The sequence below is a fragment of the Vulpes lagopus genome, chromosome 5 (assembly GCF_018345385.1).
Source record: "Vulpes lagopus strain Blue_001 chromosome 5, ASM1834538v1, whole genome shotgun sequence".
Taxonomy (NCBI): domain Eukaryota; kingdom Metazoa; phylum Chordata; class Mammalia; order Carnivora; family Canidae; genus Vulpes; species Vulpes lagopus.
This window is the reverse complement of record NC_054828.1, coordinates 127,321,206-127,341,623: the sequence shown is the minus strand read 5'-3', so window position 1 is coordinate 127,341,623 and position 20,418 is coordinate 127,321,206. Positions and strand designations below refer to the sequence as shown.

Below are 20,418 nucleotides of genomic sequence, written 5' to 3'. Positions count from 1 at the left end.
GTGATACCATCAGAGTTGACTGCCTTATTTACTGTAAAACATTGACTACATTATTCAAAGAGTATCAGAACCTCCTTCCTCATCTATAAAATTTCCCAGAGTTGTAGAGGTGAAAGGTTGTGTGTGCGTGTACATGTGTGTATGCATATGGTGGTATATGTGTATGTCTCTAAAATCTTTCCTGCCTGACTAGCAGCGGTTACATGAGGCTTGGAGACCATTGATTTTTTGAGGCTGCTTGTCCCGGGGCATGAAGACTCCGATGGTCTTTTCTCTTGGTCCGCTGGGCTCTCAAAGAAGTGGGGCAGGGGGAAGTCTGGTGAGCATCTGTAAGTAATGGGAATTGTATCCTTAGGGAGGAGGAGGCAAAAATAAAGGGGAGAAAGACTGAATGCAAGTGGCAGTGACAATGCAGTCTCTGGTGCGGTCGGGCAAGCTGCTGCGCCAACAGAGGGCATCTGTGTAGTTGGACATTAAGTTTCTACGAGCCAATAGTCCGCAGTTAGCACATGTTGATTTACCGCCCCACTTTCCATGCTTTTAACCTGGGGATTCTAGGCTAAAGGAGAGCCTTGCCAGCCCTTCAGCTGGAGCCTCTGCCTCCTTCTCCGATTTGGCCATAGAGCAGCCCTAGGATGGGAAGTAGCTCTTTGGTTAAGGAGAATCTGGGCCGAGTCAAGCTGCTGGCTGCTCAGCTTGAATCTCCTGGACCAGATTCTGAAGGACGAAAGTCCTATAAGCTTTACCTCCTCCTAGAAGCCTTTTCCATCACCAGCCCCAGAAAATGTACTCTCTTCCTCCTATCAAGCTTCAGTTCTGCCTCCCGTAACGTGTGTCGCGGAGCACTGTTCGTGCACATTTATTGTTCTTGCTCAATTGTGCACTCGCAGGTACCAAGCTTTATCATCTTTGTCCCCTCCAAATGTGGCTTCCTTAAATGGAAGTCTTATCATGTCACTCTGTGGCCTTTTAGGGGCCCTCTGTCACCTGGGATTGCAGTCCTTCATCTGGCTCCCACCGGCTGCTCCCCATGCTCTGGCCACACCTGGTCTCCCCCTGCCTCCCCACCCCTGAGTCCCCAGTGTCATTTTCTTTGCAGCTGTCATCTCTGCACCGAATTGACTGGCATATGACTTTTTCTCACACAGAAGCTTTGCTGCTTGAGGCGGGGGCTCTGCTTCATGAATTCTTGTGTTCATTAGTGCTTGCTGTGGAAAAGGCTCTCAACGTGGTTAGATTTTTACCCTTTGGTAGCCAGGAATAATGTTCTTGCCTGATAGTGGGTATTCGGGAAATAGAGAATGAGTACACACAAGTGAATGTTGATGGTTTTTCTGTACTCTGAGCCTATAATCTAAAGTGACAAAAAGGACAGCATAAAAAAAGACCTCATCTAGTAGTCTCTGATCTTCACCCCCTCCTTTTCCTCCCGAATGTACTTTTGTGAGCCAGGGGTGGGGTGGGGGAGGGCATATATGGAGGCAATGGGCCTGTGTGGAGTTCATCACACAGACTTCCAGCTGTCACAGTGTTGTTAGTAATAGAGGGCAGGATCAATGAGAATGAGGTGATCTCAGACAAAAGTGTTCATGTTTCAGTAGCCAGCCCACACCTTGACCTTAATAACTTCATTGCTAGCTTCCTGTGCTAGATATCACCAGATGGGATACATCCATGAGCACCTCCACAAGGATGGGTGGTTTTCTGGACGCCAGGGTGGCTCAGTGGTAGAGCATCTGCCTTTGGCTCAGGGAGTGATCCCAGGGTCCCGGGATCGAGTTCCGCATTGGGCTCCCCACAGGGAGCCTACTTCTCCCTCTGCCTGTGTCTCTGCCTCTCAATGTGTGTCTCTCATGAATAAATTAATAAAATCTTCAAAAAAGAAAAAAAAAAAACCTGGTGGTTTCCATGAGGTCAAAGGGGATGCCCCAGGAAAGGGTTAAAGGAATTGACTTTTGAAAATAGGAAAGAGCCCCGTATGTTGGAGAAACTCCCACGAGATAGACCATGCTTCCTCTTGTCCTGAGTGTGAGCCCAGGGATTATAAAATAGGTTTCTCATCAAACCCATTTTGATTTTTAGGTGCCTGTGTCTTTTCAGAGATGATGCAGGTAAGTACTCAGGTTCCAAAGGCTGTCTCTATCATGTCACCTTGCCCAGGAGAGGCTTCGGTGGAGAAAGACAGATTGTAATATCCTCAGCAGGCACAGAGAGCCAAAATTATCCAGCCAGGATAGCTGACACTTCAATTTATTTTATTTATCCTTTATGTTGTTTTCTGATTATAAAGATGATAAGAGCTTATTTTAGAAAATTCAGAAAAGCAGTAGCACAAAGTCATGGCTGCAGGCGGGTCCCACTCCCCGTGGGACAGGTGTGTTCCTGGCCTGCAGCCCTGCGGGATAGTGGTCAAGGCCTGGCCAGTCAGAGCTGTGCCCCCCAGGCTGGCTGCTCCTGCACCAGAAGGATGCCCACGGGGAGAGGATACAGGGCTGCATAGACACGGGCTGGTACCTGGCATACACCAGCTACGCTGTTGGAGTGCTTACTATTTTTACCACCACTTAGCATTTTGATGGATTTTCCTCAGCCTCTTCTCTACATTTTCTTATAAAGTTGAGACTAAATATGTGGTTTTGTATCCTGCCTTTTTTCCCTCTGAAACTTGAGTTCTGTCCTGAACGTATTCCTACTCCATGATTTCAAAAGTCTGCTGAATATTCCATTTTGTAGAGATAGATATTCACCCATTTCCACGCTGTTGGCACTTGATACACTCAGTTTTCACTCTTCACAAATTATTTTGCACACACATCTCTGATCACCTAGATTATATCCTTAGAATGCATTTCCAGAAGTAGGATTATTGGATGGCAAAAATGTTTTAGACGTTTGATACAGATTAGCAGATGGTGAACTGAAAGGTTTTCATCTGGGATGATTCTGGAAATAAAGCTCTAAAAATGGTTTTCTCCCACGGGACAGAAGATCACAGGGCACGGATCCTCTTGGAAACAGGGATTAGCTTTGACTTGAGCGTTGTTCTCCCAGGAGCCCCTGCTCTCCAGTTTAGATGCAAAACCAGGTGATGTATAGGGCCACCAGTGTGAGTGGAGATGGTCTCCTTGATGTTCACTTGTGCAGATTATCCTGACATTAGAATTGTGGCACACAGTCAAATAGTAATCACCATGCTATCTCAGGGGTATCTTTGTAAAGCCTCTACTGTAGAGAACATACATCTCTTCTTTTTTTTTTTTTTAATTTTTATTTATTTATGATAGTCACAGAGAGAGAGAGAGAGAGAGGCAGAGACACAGGCAGAAGGAGAAGCAGGCTCCATGCACCGGGAGCCCGACATGGGATTCGATCCCGGGTCTCCAAGATCGCGCCCTGGGCCAAAGGCAGGCGCCAAACCGCTACGCCACCAAGGGATCCCCATACATCTCTTCTTAAACGCACTCTTGGCAGAGCTGTCTGTGTGGGTGGTTGGTATGTGTGGTGTCAGCAGAGCTTTGCCTCAGCCAGACCCCTGAGAGGCCGGTGGTCCAGCCAGGAGCAGGTGCTTAGACAGTCCTAGTCAAAGTGACCTACCTACTCCCATCTCTCCGGTTGTAGCCTGTGATGTGTGGGTCACCAGTGCACATGTTTGGCTGGGAGACTGGATAATTACGTTAGCCCAGAGCGCAGAGTAGTGGCTGTGTGAAGAATGTTGGAGGGCTGGGTGTCAGGAGACCAGAGTTCTCATTCCAGCTCTGCTGCAAACCTGCCATATGAACTTGAACATGTCAGCACCCTCTCTGAGCTTTGGTTTCCTGTCTGTAAAGAGAAGAATCTGGATCATTTCCCATTGCAACTGAAAAGACCCAGCGGTGGGTATGGATGGCTGTGAGGAGGATGGCCCATGGGGCCTGTGCTGCCCTGTGATGGTTTAGAGAGCTGCATGCAGGCAGGGGCTTTTCACCCACGAAAGCATTCACAGCCTCTGACCACATGGGGCTCCACGCTGCTTCCTGTTCCTTCTCTGGAAATTCCAACCTGATCTTGGAGCCCCATTTCACATGTCCCCTTCTTGGCATCTCTGAATCCTCAGCACCTGGCACATTGTAGGCCATCAGTGGCGTGGGTTAGTGTGTCTTTCCCTAGATGTCAGTGACCATGATCATGCTAGTCTGTGTCCCACCCCAGCATGTGGTCCTCCCCTTTGCAGAGTTGGAGGTGATGAATGAAATATCTGAGGTGGAAGTGAAGCTTGCTTGAAGATGAATTGGCTGTGGGACCACTTTTGACAGGTGCTGCGTCCATGGCTCACTTCTTCCCTGTGTGGGAGTAAAGGGTCTGTCCTTTGTCCTTCCTGGGTCCAACTGTGTTTGCTTGAACTATACTCACTGGGCCTTCTCCTTGATAGCAGGTTTTTTTTTTTTTTAAAAAAACAAAAACAAAAACTGAATCAAGCAAACTAAAGAGTACATGATAAAACCAGTTCTTCTAAATTCAGAATTTAGCCAGCTTTCTGGCTTCCTAATGGATTTGTCAGTGCGAATCTCTCTTTGCATTCCTCCGATTGGATTGGTGGGAAGTGTGACTTCGGGCGGTGAGGTGTGGGAAGTGGAAGGTCTGCAGGGTTAGAACTGAGCAGAAACAGGGTCTTTCTTGTCCTACCGTGGTCTCAGGGACTTGGATTCTCATTTTCCTAAATCCTTCGCACATCAGAGACTTTTGGATCTGAATCATTAATGAGAACCCAAGTTTAAGATATATTTGAACAACGGGGGAGGCAAGAGAGCTCTTTTTAGAAAAACAGCTTTCAACAATTTTGTAAATAAAAGCTGATAGACCAGTTTGGGTTCTTTCCAGAAGATTTATTCCCAAGCTATTTATTTCAGGTTCCTATTTTAAGTTTGTTTCTGGCAAAAGAAAAAAATAAAGGCACTCAATTACTTTCTGTTCTCTAGTAGGAAAATCTCAAACCTTGGGCAATCTGGAGCAGTGGGTTAATCAGTGAATGTATAAGTTATGGAAGGTTTACTGTTCTTACAGTGGACACCATGCTGGGTGTTTCAGGAAGATACAGAGAGTTACAGCACTGTGGTCTTTATCAAGAAGCTAACAGATTTGTTTGCAGGAAGAAACCCTGACTAGATCAGCGTGAAGAGGTTTCCACTGACCCAAGTTGAAACAGCCTGAGCATCAGAAAGTAAAGAGTGCAGTGGACCAGGACATTTTAAATATAAATATATGAGGTCATGGGGTTGATGATGAACCCAAAACGTTGTCGATCATGACTGGGGTGTAGGAATCAACACGTTATTTCAATGATTTGTATGGAAAAGAATTTTTAAAACCATAACCTATAGCAGCAGGTAGTCTGTTGAAAAGCCCAGGAGGAGGGATGATGGGAAGTTTGTTCCTACTTCTTGATGCTGGAGTGTGGAGTCTTGCTGTTTCTCCTCTGTGTCAGGTTCGCTGACTACCACTGAAGACAAGACAGGTTCCTCTTTCCCAAGGTGACCACTGGCTAGGAGGCAGCCTGCAGAGTGAACAGAGGGTGGATTTGACCCCTGCCCCATGTCTTACCAACTGTGTGATCTCGAGCAAATCCTGTAACCACTCTGAATTCCACTGAATTTATTCAGAAGACAATAGGGATGATAATATTAAGACCTCATGATGTTACCAAGTTAAGTTTGAATAAAGGCTTACAGGCCACCTGACAGGCATTAACTGAAAGGGAATTCCCTCCTGCTGCCCTTCGGGTGATGGTACGTGCACTTTTGGGGGGGAGGGAGGAGCACCATGTGACTCCCAAGGCGACTTAGGCCTCTGCATTCCTATTTCTCTCACCCAGTGGTGTGACCTCAGCACCAGATGTCTGCTGTGACTGTCACTCCCAGAGCCACACCAGAATTACCCACGTCTTGACCACCAGCTTTGAAATAGTTATAAAAGAGCATGTGGTTGGAGAGGGACTGCCCTTCACTGTTAACCCTGTGTGCTAGAATTCTAGCTGGCGTGAACTAGGAGGCATACCTGACCCAGCTCTGAAATGGAGTTTTAGAAATCTAAAACTTGTCCACCTGGTTTTGGTGAGGTGAGCTGTTTTTGTTAGTGGGACAAACACCAGTACAGAGCAGAACAGTGGGCCTTGGGGTGAGATGCACATGCTGGCCTGTGTCCCAGGACAAGTTTTCTGGTCTCTTTGAGCCCTGATTTCTTTTCACCACGATGAGAAATAATGTGTGTATCTTGTAAAGTTGGTGTGAGGTGTAGAAAAAGCCTATGTCCATGCTTCATAGAAATGACATCCATGCTGCTGTTAACTCCCATCTGTGCTGTTGTTTAATTCTTACTATAACCTTGTGAGTAGCTCACGGCGGGTCTCTGACTTCCATGTGGCTCAGACATTTGGTCATTTACTCACCAAAGTCACATACTTCCTGGAAAGCATAGACTAGAGCTCTTCCCATTCTGGCACGCATCCTCCAGGGCCTGTGTGTGTATCTGTCTTGTTTGCAGAGCAGGGTCTCGGAAATTCATTTAATTTAGCCACAGCTCTCAGGTTCTTTTCTGAAATGTCAAAGAAAAAAACAAGGAAAAGGGCTCGGACAGTGAAATTAATTTTCTCTTGTGTTTGTCAGACCCATGTGGGCATCCCCTCAGGCCACCCCCAGAGGTCTAGGCCAGAGCACCTCCCTGGTGAGACAGGCTGCCACACCATTCACAGATCGGAGGGATCTGGCTCAGGGTCACGGGGTGCCCATCACAAACACATGTTCCCCTTGTTTGCCTGGGTTATCAGGCCCAGGAACTGGATTGGCTGACAGTGGTTTTATTTACCTAAGTAGGAATTTGGTGGTGTTCGCATGCAAGTTGACATAGCACATCTCTGTGCTCTGTTGTGCCTGCAAAGTAGTTGTGTTACATTTCTAGTTAAAATGAGGAAAACGTGGAAATCAGGTGCCTGATGCAAACTAGAGTTGTTTTATCACAGACTGGCTGGATTCATTTAAAAATGTCTGACCCAGAAGAGAGGGGATTATAGTTAACCACATTAATTTACTAGAATTACCAGTGTTCCCCCCACCCCACCCCGGGTTTCTGAATCGGAGATCTGAGGCAGGATGGTGGCTTCCACAGCCTGGTGAGATCCATGTATGATTTGATGTCCATCAGGGGTTGGGAACCACTAAGCTGGAGACCCAGAATCCAGGTTTTCATGCGTTAAAGGTGCTGTTTTAAGGCATAGTGATAGTAAAATGCCCTCAGAGAGATGACAAGGTTCACTTTTTGTTGTTATTCAGACAACATGTATCTTGTATTTTAGGTGCAAAGACAAGTAAAACTTAGTCTCTGTCCTCTAAACACTTCTAACATCGAAAAATACATTACCAGACAATTTCAATGTCCATGCTAAGAGCAAGGACAGGAAAGTGCCAAAGCCAGATACCAGGGGCATAGGGCAGAGTCATGGAAGGCTTCCTGGAGGAAGGAAACATCTGTGGGATGTACAGGAGTCCAGGAAGGCAGGGAACCTGAGCAGAGGATGCGTCTGAGCACAGCTCAGAGCCACTCAAGTGACCTTCGTGGCCCTAGCCTGTGCTCCGAGGTCCACAGCTCTTTGTGGAAAGGAGAGCTGTGACATGTGGCTCTGGGTTAGGGCTGTGAACCTTACTAGGGAGGAGCAGGCTCCTCTTGCTGAGTTTCTAGGAGAAGGCTGTCTGTTGGCTGGACTGGTGACTCCTGCCATCACGTAGGCTGCAGGGGAGTCCTAGTGGATGTGGAAGGCATTGGGGTACCCGTGGAGCCTCATCTGATGCACTGGAGGCCATGGGGCCCGTGCAAGGCTCTTTCCATCCCGGTCGTCATGCTTGTTCTTTGGGGTCCATTGCCAACGCAACGGGACGTTGTCAGGATGGCACAATAATTTCTGTTCCTGGTGCAACTGGACTTTTTTCAGATTTTTATTCTGGTAACGTGTTCGGTTTTACTTACAACCAGGAGTGGGTAAGGGTGGGGGGATGGAGAGGTTGCTGTATTAACAGTGCATCTCACATTGCTGTTGCAGCTCACGTGGAAAATGAAGAGCAGTACACCCAGGCTCTGGAGAAGTTTGGTGGCAACTGTGTGTGCAGAGATGACCCGGATTTAGGAAGTGCATTCCTGAAGTTCTCAGTGTTTACCAAGGAGCTGACAGCACTTTTCAAAAACCTGGTGAGTGTCATTGCGCACATGCAGCTGTTGGGTTGCGTGTAAAGTGCTTGCAGTTCCTTTAGCTAGAAAGGTAGCTCAGTAGAGGATAGAGAGGGTGTGTCTGATAAACTGTGAATAAATTTCAAAGCTTATGCAGTACCTAAAGGAATTATATTTTCTATAACCATTAGATCACTTTGGAATAAATTTTAGAATTATAATTTTTTACAGTAACATGGCTTTTTAAATTCAAGTCAACATTTTAAATGTGCACAGCTGTGAGACAAAGCAAATAAATGCATTCATCTTCTTAAGGGCCTCTGACTTCAATTTTTAAGTTTCTAAACTATGTAGAATCATCTGTTTCTGGTAATTATGGTAGGCAGTTAAACTTACAATATTTAATAAATATGTTCCAGGCCTGTCTTACACACCAAGGTAACCTATAATCAAAGCACAGAAATTGCCATGAATATTTAAAGGCCTTTTATGCTCCCAAAGGCAGAGCCTAAAAAAAGTCACTTTTTAAGCAAGTGGGAACACGGAGCTGGTACTTCTTGCCTGCGGTAGGTGCTGGGTAATGTGGGTGAATGGGCTTCTTTCTTGAGCTTGGCAGCTCTGTGCCTTCCTCGTTGTGGGAACAGAATTCTGAACAAGGGGGCAGCCTGAGAGAGTGTTCGTGACCCTGCTGCGCCTGGCTTCTTCCACAAGGGCCATGTACACTGGGATGGCCCCAGCGTCCCTTTCCTGTTTTTCTCTCCCAGCTTCTAAAGGTCATGGGTGATCAGAGCAGGTTAAGGTCTCAAACAGCAGTGCCATTCTCATTTCTCCTGTCAGCAAGCAAATAACAAGTGAAAAAGTAGCTCATCGTTCTTCAAATGGTGGTGATGGCGGGTATGTATGTCTAGCCTTGGCGGGGCAGAAAGAAGGGAACATTGTGTATAAGTTAATAACGGGGAAGGGAAAGAACCAGATCCTTAAGGCTCTGGGTCTCTCTCCCCGTCTCCACTCATAAAAGATTTCAGTTGCTATTATTGTGCTGAAGTTTTTTACTCAGGCTCATTTGCAGTCTCTTGGGGCTTTTATAAAGTTTGTCACCCATTTCTTCCTGCTCCAAACAGGCTGGCAGTGAGTGCCGTGACTGGGGAGCCCTAACTGCCCCCCACCCCCCGTCACCCTGCTCCCTGGACCCTGGCAGACACACTTAGTAGGTTCTCACCACTGAGTCGGATTAGAATGTTTTGTTTGAACTGGAAAAACTGAATGACCCCAGGGAAGACCTGTGGGGATCTTCTTGGGACCTTGTCAGTATGCAGCCCACTCTTCCAGGCCTTCCATGGGTCAGCCCCTCCCCGGCTTTGGGCTCTTGTCTCCTAAGTATGAATGAGCAGTCTCCAGGGTGAAAGAGACCAAAATCAGCAGAGGGAAGGACTCAGAGGCACAGAACAGAAGAAAACTTGAAGGAATCTACATGTAATTCTTCAGAGAGATCAGAGTAGACATTGTATCGGAGGAAAGGAGTAGGGATGCAGTTTATGGTTAAAGAAATAGGAGAGGCAATTAATGTAATAAGACAATAACAAAGCAAAATCCACTGACGAGATTGGAATAGAAATTCCTCAGAAAATAGGTCAAAAACAAAGCAAAACAAGAGTGGAAAATAGATAAAATGGATGAGGATTAATCCTCAGGGCCCATCATTCGGTGGACAGGTGCTTCAGAGGGAGCAGAGGCCAGGAGGGTGTTGTGAGCACAGGACGGTCCCTGACACCAGCAACTCGTGTCTCCCAAGTGAAGGCTGGTCCGAGCCCAGAGCAGGGAGAGGAGAGGCCCCCAGGCATCTCCATGTGAAATTGCGAACAGTCTTTGCCCTTTCAGAAGGCACAGGTCAGACTGAGAATCGGCTGTACTGGACATCTCAGCAATAACCCTGGAAACTTGAAGGCATGGAGCCAGGCCCCTGAAATCCTGAGGAACAGAATTCCAACCTGGAATTCTAACCAGCTGAGCCTGAGAGTGGAATTAGAGAGATTTTCAGACATTCAAGGCTCAAAAAGTTTAGCTCCCATGCATCATTTCTCTGAAACTCCTAAAGGATGTGCTTGAGCAAGATGAAGAGGGAAGCCAAGAACAAGCAAGATGTGTGAGTCATCTGAATGCGTGAGTCAGTCCTGAAACAGGATGCAGCAGGAGGGATCCCTGGAGGGTGGCAAAGGGAATAGCAGGCAGGGCCCCAGGCAGGGGCCTCCCCGCTGCGTGCCACCCACAGGCAGCTACTCTTATCTTCAACTCCTCCCCAGATCTAGCTTTTCTCAGCTCTGAAATGGAGGTAATAGTGCCACACCTGGTTGTGTGTATAGACTGGAGTCCACTGTTTTACACATCTGAATTTACTTAATCTCTATAATCACCCCCGGAGGGAGTCTACATTCTCCTTGTTTCGTAGATTATATAACTGAGGAGGCTCTGGGGTTTTTAAAGAGCTTGCCCTTGGGACATGGGCCCATGTGCCTGCAGGTGTAGAAAGGCCTCCTCTAGTACTCCACACAGTGGATCCCCAGTAAGCCATCTTGTACCTGGTTATCAGCAGGAGCAACTAAACAGTTAAACAGAACCCCCCCTTCTTTTCTTGATTTTATGCACAACTGAAGGCAGGGCGGGTCTGGACCTTGTGACTGCTGGTTTGCCTACCACCCCATGGCATTGCCACTTTGAGCACTTCGGGAATCCCACCAAGGCCCAGTAGCTACCTGCCTTGCCGCGGTGAGTGAACCATAGGTGGCCATCGTTGCTGAGCACCCATGGTGCACTAGGCCCCGGGTGAGGTGTGAGGGGACACTTATTCAGTCCTCCTGACCACTGTGCAGGACAGCTCAAGTTACCTTCATCTGACGGGGGCACATACTTGATAAGTGACTCACCAGGTCCGTGCTGAGTGAGCAACAGAGTTGTGATTCAAATCCAGCTCTCAGAACTCCGGATCCATACTGTGTCCACTGTGGCATTTAAAGAAATTAAGGTTTCTCTTCTGGAAGGAGAAAGGCTGAACAGGAGAGATGGCAACGTGGGGAAAGCGTAAAAAGAAACACAGGCCACACTGAGCTGCAGTGACCACGAGGCAGCAACGGGGCCTCGGTTTCCCTCATGGTGGGAAAACCAGGCCTGCTCAGCAAGAGGAAAGCAGCAAGTGGGGAGGGTTCTTTGAAAATTGCAACCCAGCACATGGGTGACATCCTGGTGTCACGACGAGACATTGACTGAAGTCCTGGCAGTAGTAGCTTTGAGTCTGTGGGCCTTCCTTTGGTTTCAGCTTTTGCTTTATGGAGTTAGGGCTGTTGACCCTGCCTCTGGCAAAGATCAGAGTGAGGGGGAAAATCTCTTTTTTGTGCCAAAATTAGATTTACCAGGCCTGCTTTTCTGGGCCAGTGTTGGTGGCACAGCTGCCCAGCCACCAGACCACCGAGTGGCCGCCTCTAAGGAGCTGTTGCTGAGAGTGAGCCGATTACAGGAGAATTCTCCTTTTTTGGTATTTTGTATACCATTCTTAGTCCTATTTTTGGTCACATCTATCCTATCTCTTATTTTTAAAGCCTTGCTTTTACTTTCTCTCAGGCACTTTAAAACATTTCCGTTTTGGGTGGCTAAGATTGTCAATTCTCCCCTTGTCCAGAAAGAAGAATTACCACCTACCTGCTTTGTGGCGTGAGAGGATGTTTAGAAAGCCTTTGGAACATCTCCAGAGAAAGGCCAACTTAATATAAAGTGAGATTTTGTTACTAATGGGTGAGATTCTCACCTTCAGAGAGCCTATGAATTTTCTCTGCAGTTATGCAGGATAAAGGGAAAAACAAGACAGCTCCAGAAATGTAACATGTGTGAAATTAAACTGGTTATAAAGTCAGCCCAGTTTCTTAAGTTCTTTTCCTCTTACCAGATGGATGTGAGAATCCTGGAAAGATTTTCCAGGGACCACTTCTGTGCTAAGAGGTAGCTTTTTAACAAATGGCTGCATTAGAGGACATATTGCCGAAAGGTCACTCCCAGATACACAGCCCTGTGTCTCTGGTTCCAGAGAATTGGAGGTGATATTTGTGCTCCCTGTCTACAGGGCTGCCCCAATTGGAAACAGGGCCAACAGATGCCCAGGAAAGGATGGAGTTCCGATGTGAGATCTGGGGGTGGCCCTGCGGCTGAGGAAATCTCACTTCACTTGCATCGAAAGAGGAATTTGAAAGTTCTACCGACCATCATGCACTTGAGTCATGAATTTATTTTACACAAATGATTGGCATTACAAGATATTCTAGCAGCAGAGTAAAGCACTGGTGAGGTTCTGTTGGGGGTATGTGGTAGCCTGTGGCCTCGTTCATGTGAGGTTGGCAGAGCCTGGAGGAAAGGTGTCCCATCCTGCTGTGTGGGTAGTAGCCCAGCCAGGTTCTCCTGTCATATCCTCTGTGTTCCGGTCACTGTGAGCTCATTTTGTAGATAAACAGAGAATATCTCATTGCTTAAAGTATGGAGAGCTTCCTGCCAGGGGTCTTTACCCTCAAACTTTGCTCTTTCTCTCTCTCTTTAAGATTTTTAAATTTATTCATTTGAGTGAGAGAGAACATGAACAGGGGGAGAGGGAGAAACAAACTCCCCACTAAGCAGGGAGCCCTACCAGGGCTTTATCCCAGGACCCTGAGATCATGACCTGAGCTGAAGGCAGACTCTTAACAAGTAGGTACCCACATGCCCACATACTTCTTCTCGTTCAACTTCATTTATTGAAAATGTTTTATATATTAAAATGTCTTACATTCAGGGGGACCATAATTTCCTCTTTTTGGGAGGAAGACTTACCGTTTTTCTGGGTGTAAATGAACTACACTGAAATTTGAAGTAACCCCTCCCCCACTATATCATATCTCCTTTGGTATATGGGGATTTCTGCCCTGAGATTGATGCCAGACCACCTACTTTCCATTTCCGACACTTAATATCCTGATGCTCTTTGCCCTGCTGATCACTGGTTTCTGACCGCTGTGGTATCTGCCCCCACTGTTTCTTGTTCCAGTGCTGGGAGCTGACACTCAGGATGACTTGGTTCCTAGGCTTGTATGCACAGTAAAAATCTCTAAGCTTTGAGTGTGAAGGGCTGGAGAGCTAGAGCTGTAGGGCGATGGAGTCTGTGGGCAGGCCTACTGACTGTTACTTTGGATGCCTAGAAACCTTTGCACTGACTTCTTAACTGGCCCCATATGCAGTTGGAAATTCTCTTAGACTTGCAAGCTGCTCCCTATGCTCTCAAATGAAAGCACATCCTTAGCTTGACCAGAAGAACAAAAGCAGGAAAAATGTCAGAGTCTCTGTCTTGTTTCAGACACCTGATATGTGTAAATGTACTTTGATTCTGTTTCTTTTCTTTTTTGGAATGGCAGTGCTACCACTGACCTGTAGAAGTGAGAGAAAGTGGGAGAAGCTCAGGGTGGGAACAAGGCCTCGAGAGGGAGGAGAGCTTAACTGGGGGCGGGGGGGGAGGGTGATGATGGCCCGCTGGGTGAGGGCGCGCTCTGGCGCTGTCTAGGCAGTGAGCACTGCCATCTGGCCGGGGACACACAGACGCTTTTGTTAGAAGCAATGTGTGCTCCGATGGCCACTGTGCAAATGCCACAAAGCCCTGGGGGTATGACCCCACCTTGGGTCCCTGGGTCCCTGGGGTGGAGGTGGGTCCAGGGAGTCTTGTGGGGCTTCACAAGGTGTCCCCAGGGCCATCTGCAAATGAGCATGATGGCAAGGTTTATGAACATATGCCTTGCACATATCTGTAATGACTTGTCAGATGGAGGATGCACTGTTACAGAATAATCACTTGAGAGCATTAGTGAACTCAAAACAAGGTTTCTCTTTGTTCTCTCCCACCATCCTACGTTTCCTCAAGTAGTTGGCTATTTAAGGGACAGCCACCATGTTATAGGGAACTTTGAACTTTAAAAAAATAAAAAAGCTTTTGTAAAATCTGTGAGATAACGTGTGGACAGATGGGAGTAGAAGATGTGAGTGAAGGCAGAAGGGAGTCAGCTGGACCTAGCAGCAAACGAGCAGGAGGAGGAGCCCTGATGAGTGGCCTCGGAGATCAAGAGGCCACAGGAACCTTTCTCCTGAGTGTGTAAAAGCAGAGGACAAGTTGCAGTAGCACAAGGCAGAAACAGCAGGTGTTTGCTGCTCTAGGGGAGGTTGATAAGGAAAGGAGAAAGTGACAAAGGGATGGAGCTGGTGGCTGGAAGAGGTTGATGCTACAGAAGGGGGTCTGCAAACTGTCAGCAGTGCTTCTGGTGTCTCCTCCTGTTAGTGAGGTGCTTGACCAGGAGTCTGGCCCCTGCCCCTCTGTGGGGAGGCGACAGTGAGTTGATAAATTCAAGGTCCTAGCTTCTTCATGTGCACTCCCCTTTTCTTCTTTTTTTTCCTTAAAGATTTGGTTTATTTATTCATGAGTGACACACAGAGGCAGAGACATAGGCAGAGGGAGATGCATGGTTCCCTGTGGGAAGGCTGATGCGTAATTCAATCCTAGGTACCCCAGGATCATGACCTGAGCCAAAGGCAGACACTTAACCACTGAGCCACCCAGGTGACCTATACTCCCCTTTCTTTGGGAATTTTCAGCTATTAGTCATTCCTTAAAATCTAAAACTCGGTAAACCATGTCAATGCTTGCCTATCCCAGACTCAGTTCACAGAGCATTTATATATTGTTTCACCCATGCCAGTTTCACCATGCCACTAGAAGCCCCAGTCTTGCAATCAAGTGGAATCAGGTGGGGCATCTTAGAGATGCAGACTCCCAGGCCCTTCTCCACTATACCTACTGAACCAGAATCTTCATTTTCATAAAATTCCCCAGGAGATGAGTAGGCACATAGGGTTTGAGAAGCATTGATCTAAAGCAGAGGTTCTCACAGTGTAGTCTCTGGACAGCAGCAGCAGCACTGGCATCACCTGGAACTCATCAGAGTAAAAATCACAACCCCACACTGCACCTGCTGAATGGTGGTTCTCAAACTTTGGTGCCGCACTATGCCTACAGAATTGTTAGAACACTTATTTGGGCCCATTCCCTGGGGTCTAACCATGTGCATCTCTAAGAAGTTTCCTCATGATGCTGACCTCACTGGTTAGGAGCCAGCTACTGTAGACAGCCTGGTGAGGTGCCTCCAAGGCTTACCTACACCAGAGATGAAGACAGTGATGCTGCAGCCAGCAAGTATCTCCCAGCCTTGGATTCTAGGAAGTAAGAAATTTGAAAAGGTGCTTTCATTTTTGGTTAGTGGCTTAATTTTCACATCAGGTGGGCTTCGGAGAAGTTGTGGAACCTGAGTTCTTCTGTGGCTGCCCCTAGGCCTCAGAGGGGGCTGTCTGTGGGTTTCCAGCATGGCTGCAGGGAGGCTGTAGTGTGTAATTTCAACACCTGGCCTCTGATGGAAAAGAGGGGCAAAGGGTCACTATTTTCTCTCCACTTAGAACCTGACAGATCAAAGCAGTATGAGTGGCAGAGACGCGGTGTGTAAGGCAGAAACCAGGCCAGCTACATCCCATCGTGTTTCTGGTGTGAAAGTTGCCAGTGTGTTTTTGGCAGCTGGCTGGTTTGGATCTTTCAGTTTGTGTTAAACTTAACTCAAGATCGGCGTGGGCCCCCCCCCCCGCCTTTTTTAATTAAACAAACCAGCGGAGTGGCTGTGCTGTCAGCGAAGCCGGCCTGGGAGTGCAGCGGGCCAGTGCAGGCTGTCAACCCCAGCCAGCAGAGCCTTTTCACAGACCCTGAAAGCCTCAGTGACCTGGGTGGCTCTCCTGACCAACTGCTTGCTCAACAAGGGACTAGAAGGGAACTGTGACATCAGCGGCCCCTCAGAGGGAAGCCTGTGTTCTGCCTCCCGGCTCCTCCTGCCTGGTCTCGGGGTGTGTGTGAGAGTCCGTCTCTGGCAGCAAAATGATAGGACAAGCCCTGGCTTCAGCCTCTCCCTTCGGCTCTGCTGCTTCTAATGGGATTTGGGGGCCAAGTGGGTGACTTAGCTCTCTCTTGCTTTGCACGTCTGTATAATGGGGATAACTGTGCCTACTTCTCAGAATAGTTATTAGGGTTGAATGAAACCAAATAGCCCACCGCCATTTTGGGATTTAGACCATTTTATAGAATACCTTCTGCTTCTCCAAAAAACTTTTGGCCTGGGTGCCCATTCTTTCAGATAAGCAGTCTTTGGAAAGCACATAAAAAACTTCTTTAAATCCACCAGGCACACTGCTGCCTCAGAGCCTTCATGTTAGGAATTCCTTCTGCTGGGAACACTCTTCCGCCAGATTCTCCTGTGGCTCTGTGCCTCACTTCTACTCTGCTCAAATGTCTCCTCTTGAAAAGGCCTTCCAACCACTATTTGAGAGTCCCATGCCATGAGTCATCCCTAGCACCTTTCTTTGTAAGATTTATAGTAGCCCCCAAACTGGAAATAACTCAGAAGTCTGTGAGCAGGTGTCAGGATAAGCTGATTGTAGTCTGGCCAGACTGTGGAACAGTGCTCAGCAAGGAACAAGAGTGGACTGTTGATGCACCAGCATGGACGCCTCTCCAAGTAAGGAGTGCTCACTCTCAAACCAGATACGATGCCACGGAAAGGAGTGCATGCCCCATGATTCCAGATACATACAATTCTGGGAAATGCAAACTATTCTTTGCTGACAGAATTAGATCAGTGGCTGCCCAGGGACTGAGGAACTGGGAGATGGGGATTGTAAGAGGAGCACAAAGAAACTTTTTTGGGGGACGGATATATATATGTTCACTATCAGGATTTTGGTACTGGTTTAACGGGTATGTGTATATGTGTCATAACTTACCAAATTGTACACTTTATTTTTTTATAAGTTTATTTTTTATTGGTGTTCAATTTGCCAACATATAGAATAACACCCAGTGCTCATCCCATCAAGTGCCTACCTCAGTGCCCGTCACCCAGTCACCCCCCCCCCACCTCCCCTTCCACCACCCCTAGTTCGTTTCCCAGAGTTAGGTACACTTGAAAGTGTGTGTAGCTTACTATATGTCAATTATACCTTAATAAAGGTGCTTAAGTTTTTTTTAAGCTATTGGTTTAAAGCATTGATGTTCAGTAGAACTTTTGCATTGATGGAAATGTTGATACCTGCTTCAGTATAAGCCATCAGCCACATGTAGCTGTTGGACACTTGAAATAGGGCTAGTGCAACTAAGGAACTTGGTCTTTAACTTGATTTAATTTCAGTTAATTTCAATGTGATGAGTATATACGTGTAGCTAGAACCTAGCACATTGGACAGCACAGGTGTATAGCCTTACCTGCTACTATAACACACTTAGCAACCCACACGCCCTACTGGGCCTTAGGCTCTGGCTCCTGGAAATAACTTAAAGCTTCCAGCAGGTGATGACTGTTTCTTACATACTTATCCTTAGTAATACTGAAACCTTGCTGAGAATTATGCCCTTAACTGAAGCAATGAGGTCTGAAGTCTTTTTGCAACCCTCCACCCTAACAAGGAGGAGCTGGGCCTCCTTGTGGTTTGCCTTTCTTTGAAGCCTCACTTTTACTTCTGTAACTCTGTGATTGGGCAGCATTTGCTCATGTTAGAAAGAAAGAAACACTCCACAGATCTCAAAGTGTTGTCTGCTTCTCAGGCTTCTCATGAACAAAGCAGATGAAAATAAACTTACATGACACAGATCAGTCTCAGGTGAGATTCCTTAGCCATGTTTTATATAGCAATACACTGGCCTTTTAGAGACAACCTGAGTATCCCCAAAGAGAGTTGGACTCTATTAAGGATTTTGGAGGGGAGCCCTGGGAACACCTAGGCTTACTAGATTCACAAGCCTGGAGGTAGGAAGTCTGCCCAGTGACTTCCTCTGTTGTGATTCTCTCTTTTCATGCTGCTTCTTAAAAATAGCTGTGATAAGAGTATCCTGTCTAGGTTCAGGCTTCTAGATGGATCCCCTTTAGCAAGATCACCTGGCAAAGCCATTTTGCTCATTGCCTGAGTTAAGGCGGCAGCACCGAGGTCCCAGGGCATGTTGTACACTTCTCCACCGTGCTCCTTTTGCCAGGGAGACCCTCCACCCCATCTTGCAATACAAAATTCTCTCTCTTTCTTAAAGGTCTATCTCACATAACCCCCAATCAGCAAAGATTTCCCTGGTGTCCAGACTAAAAGTAAGTTTCTTTTCTTAGAAGTTCCATGGTGCTTTATTTATGGGACCATGGTGGAGCTTTGGCTGGATTAGCAACAGGTGGTCACTAGTGATGGGAGCTAAAGGAGCAGGCGAGATGGTGCCCCTGTGGGCTGAGGAAGCATAGGAGGGAAAGTGGAAAGATTTTACTGAGTATGGAAGTGACAAAGCTAGAGTCAAGGAATTTTTAATACCCCCACCCCAAAATTAGGAAGAATATCATGGAAAGATGGCTGTTGGCTGGCTCTGTCTCCCCCAGCCCCCACTAATCTTGCCCATTTTGGTTCACGAATGGTGAACAGTGGCAGTAGCATAGTGAGGTTCTTCTTGATTTCTGCCAGCCTGTCTGCCCCACCAATTGAATCATTTTTATTTCTCCTTGTGAGATTGCAGACCTTTGACTACTTACTGACTCATCTTGTCACATATCCAAGTGAATCCAGAAAAAGTGAAGACAGGAAGAGAGAAGGGGGAATTGTTACTTCAAAGATTGCTTATTTGTGGGTCACCTGGCTGGTTCAGTCAGAAGAGCATGTGACTCTTGGTCTCAGGGTTATGAGTTCGAGCCCCAAGTTGGGCATAGAGATTACTTTTTTTTTTTTTAATTTTTTATTTATTTATGATAGTCACAGAGAGAGAGAGAGAGAGAGAGAGGCAGAGACACAGGCAGAGGGAGAAGCAGGCTCCATGCACCGGGAGCCCGATGTGGGATTCGATCCCGGGTCTCCAGGATCGCGCCCTGGGCCAAAGGCAGGCGCCAAACCACTGCGCCACCCAGGGATCCCGGCATAGAGATTACTTAAATAAAAACTGTAATTAAGAAAAAAGATTACCTATTTGCTATTGGTATTAGATCCATAGTTACTAGCAGTGATTGAGCTTAATGACTTATATTTGGATCATGGTTGGTGATTCAGAAAGCCATTTTGTATAAATATATGTGTTAAAAGTAAGAACATAGGAGAAAGCTCAGTGCTTGCTTAGCACTAAGGGAATATTCTGGCTGGATTACCCAGGGATAACTTAATTATTCCCTTAGGTCATAAAGATTTCATTACTCATGAATTGAGGCAGGGGCTGCTGAGCACAAGGATGTGCACTAGTCTTTGGCTATGGTTTTCACTGCTGTCTGCCAGAACAGAAGATGGTGCATTCAAGGCTGTGGGGCTGCCCCAAGCACACAGAGTCAGAGAAAGATTCAGAGCCCAACCTTCGTGCTTCAGGGCAGTCTTGCCAACACAGAGCATCTGGGCTCCAGTGTACGTGTTCTCCCAGCCAGGTGGAAATGAAAGCAGACATTTTCTGGGATGCTCACCCTGAGTCAGAATGCTTCTGGGCTGTGCAGTTTATATACGTGGAGCATATAAATCCAGAGGCTACTGTCCTGTAGTACGAAGCTGGGTTAATGAATTCATTGATGAGGATTCTGTTTATAATTGTATATTTCTTTTTTTAAAAAAGCCAGCCTTATTGAGGTATATTTTACATGTCATTAATTTTACCCATTTCAAGTATACAAGTCAGTGATTTCTAGGAACTCTACCAATGGTGAAGCCATGACCATACATCAGCCTAGAGACCATTTCTCCCCCCAGGAAGGTCCCTCGTGTACTCTTTCAGTTAACCCCCAGCTCCAGGCAACCACTTAGTCTCTCTTGTAATAATTCAGCTAATTATTTTCTGATTAGAGAAGTAATGGTTTCTTATTTTAGATCATTTGAATAACTCCAGAAAAAAAAAATCCACTGGAATGAAAGCCAGAACTCCCTGGGTCCATCTGGCATCTGGACTTCCTTCTCAGCATTGTCTTCCTTGCCCCTGTGCTCACATGGCTAACATGTACCTTTGGCTGCTTCTCCACTGCTTTATTTATGGCTCTTCAGAGTTTTCACAGGGCAGGTTGCTTACTTAATTATGGGCTTTATCTTTCCTATTAAATGGTGAGTTCCTGGGGACCGCGGTTCTATCTAATCCATCTTTGTCTGCTAACC

At 46.8% G+C, this 20,418-nt stretch overlaps 1 protein-coding gene across 6 annotated transcripts in view; it reads left to right on the top strand.

Annotated features, from left to right (window-relative positions):
• The window catches only part of ASAP2 (ArfGAP with SH3 domain, ankyrin repeat and PH domain 2), a 178,527-nt gene that overhangs the window by 73,979 nt on the left and 84,130 nt on the right, over positions 1-20,418 (top strand). For all 6 annotated transcript variants that reach the window (XM_041754374.1, XM_041754375.1, XM_041754372.1 and 3 more), the window contains exon 3: positions 8,066-8,211. In XM_041754374.1, coding sequence (XP_041610308.1) covers positions 8,066-8,211 — 146 coding nt within the window. The remainder of the gene's footprint in view (positions 1-8,065; positions 8,212-20,418) is intronic.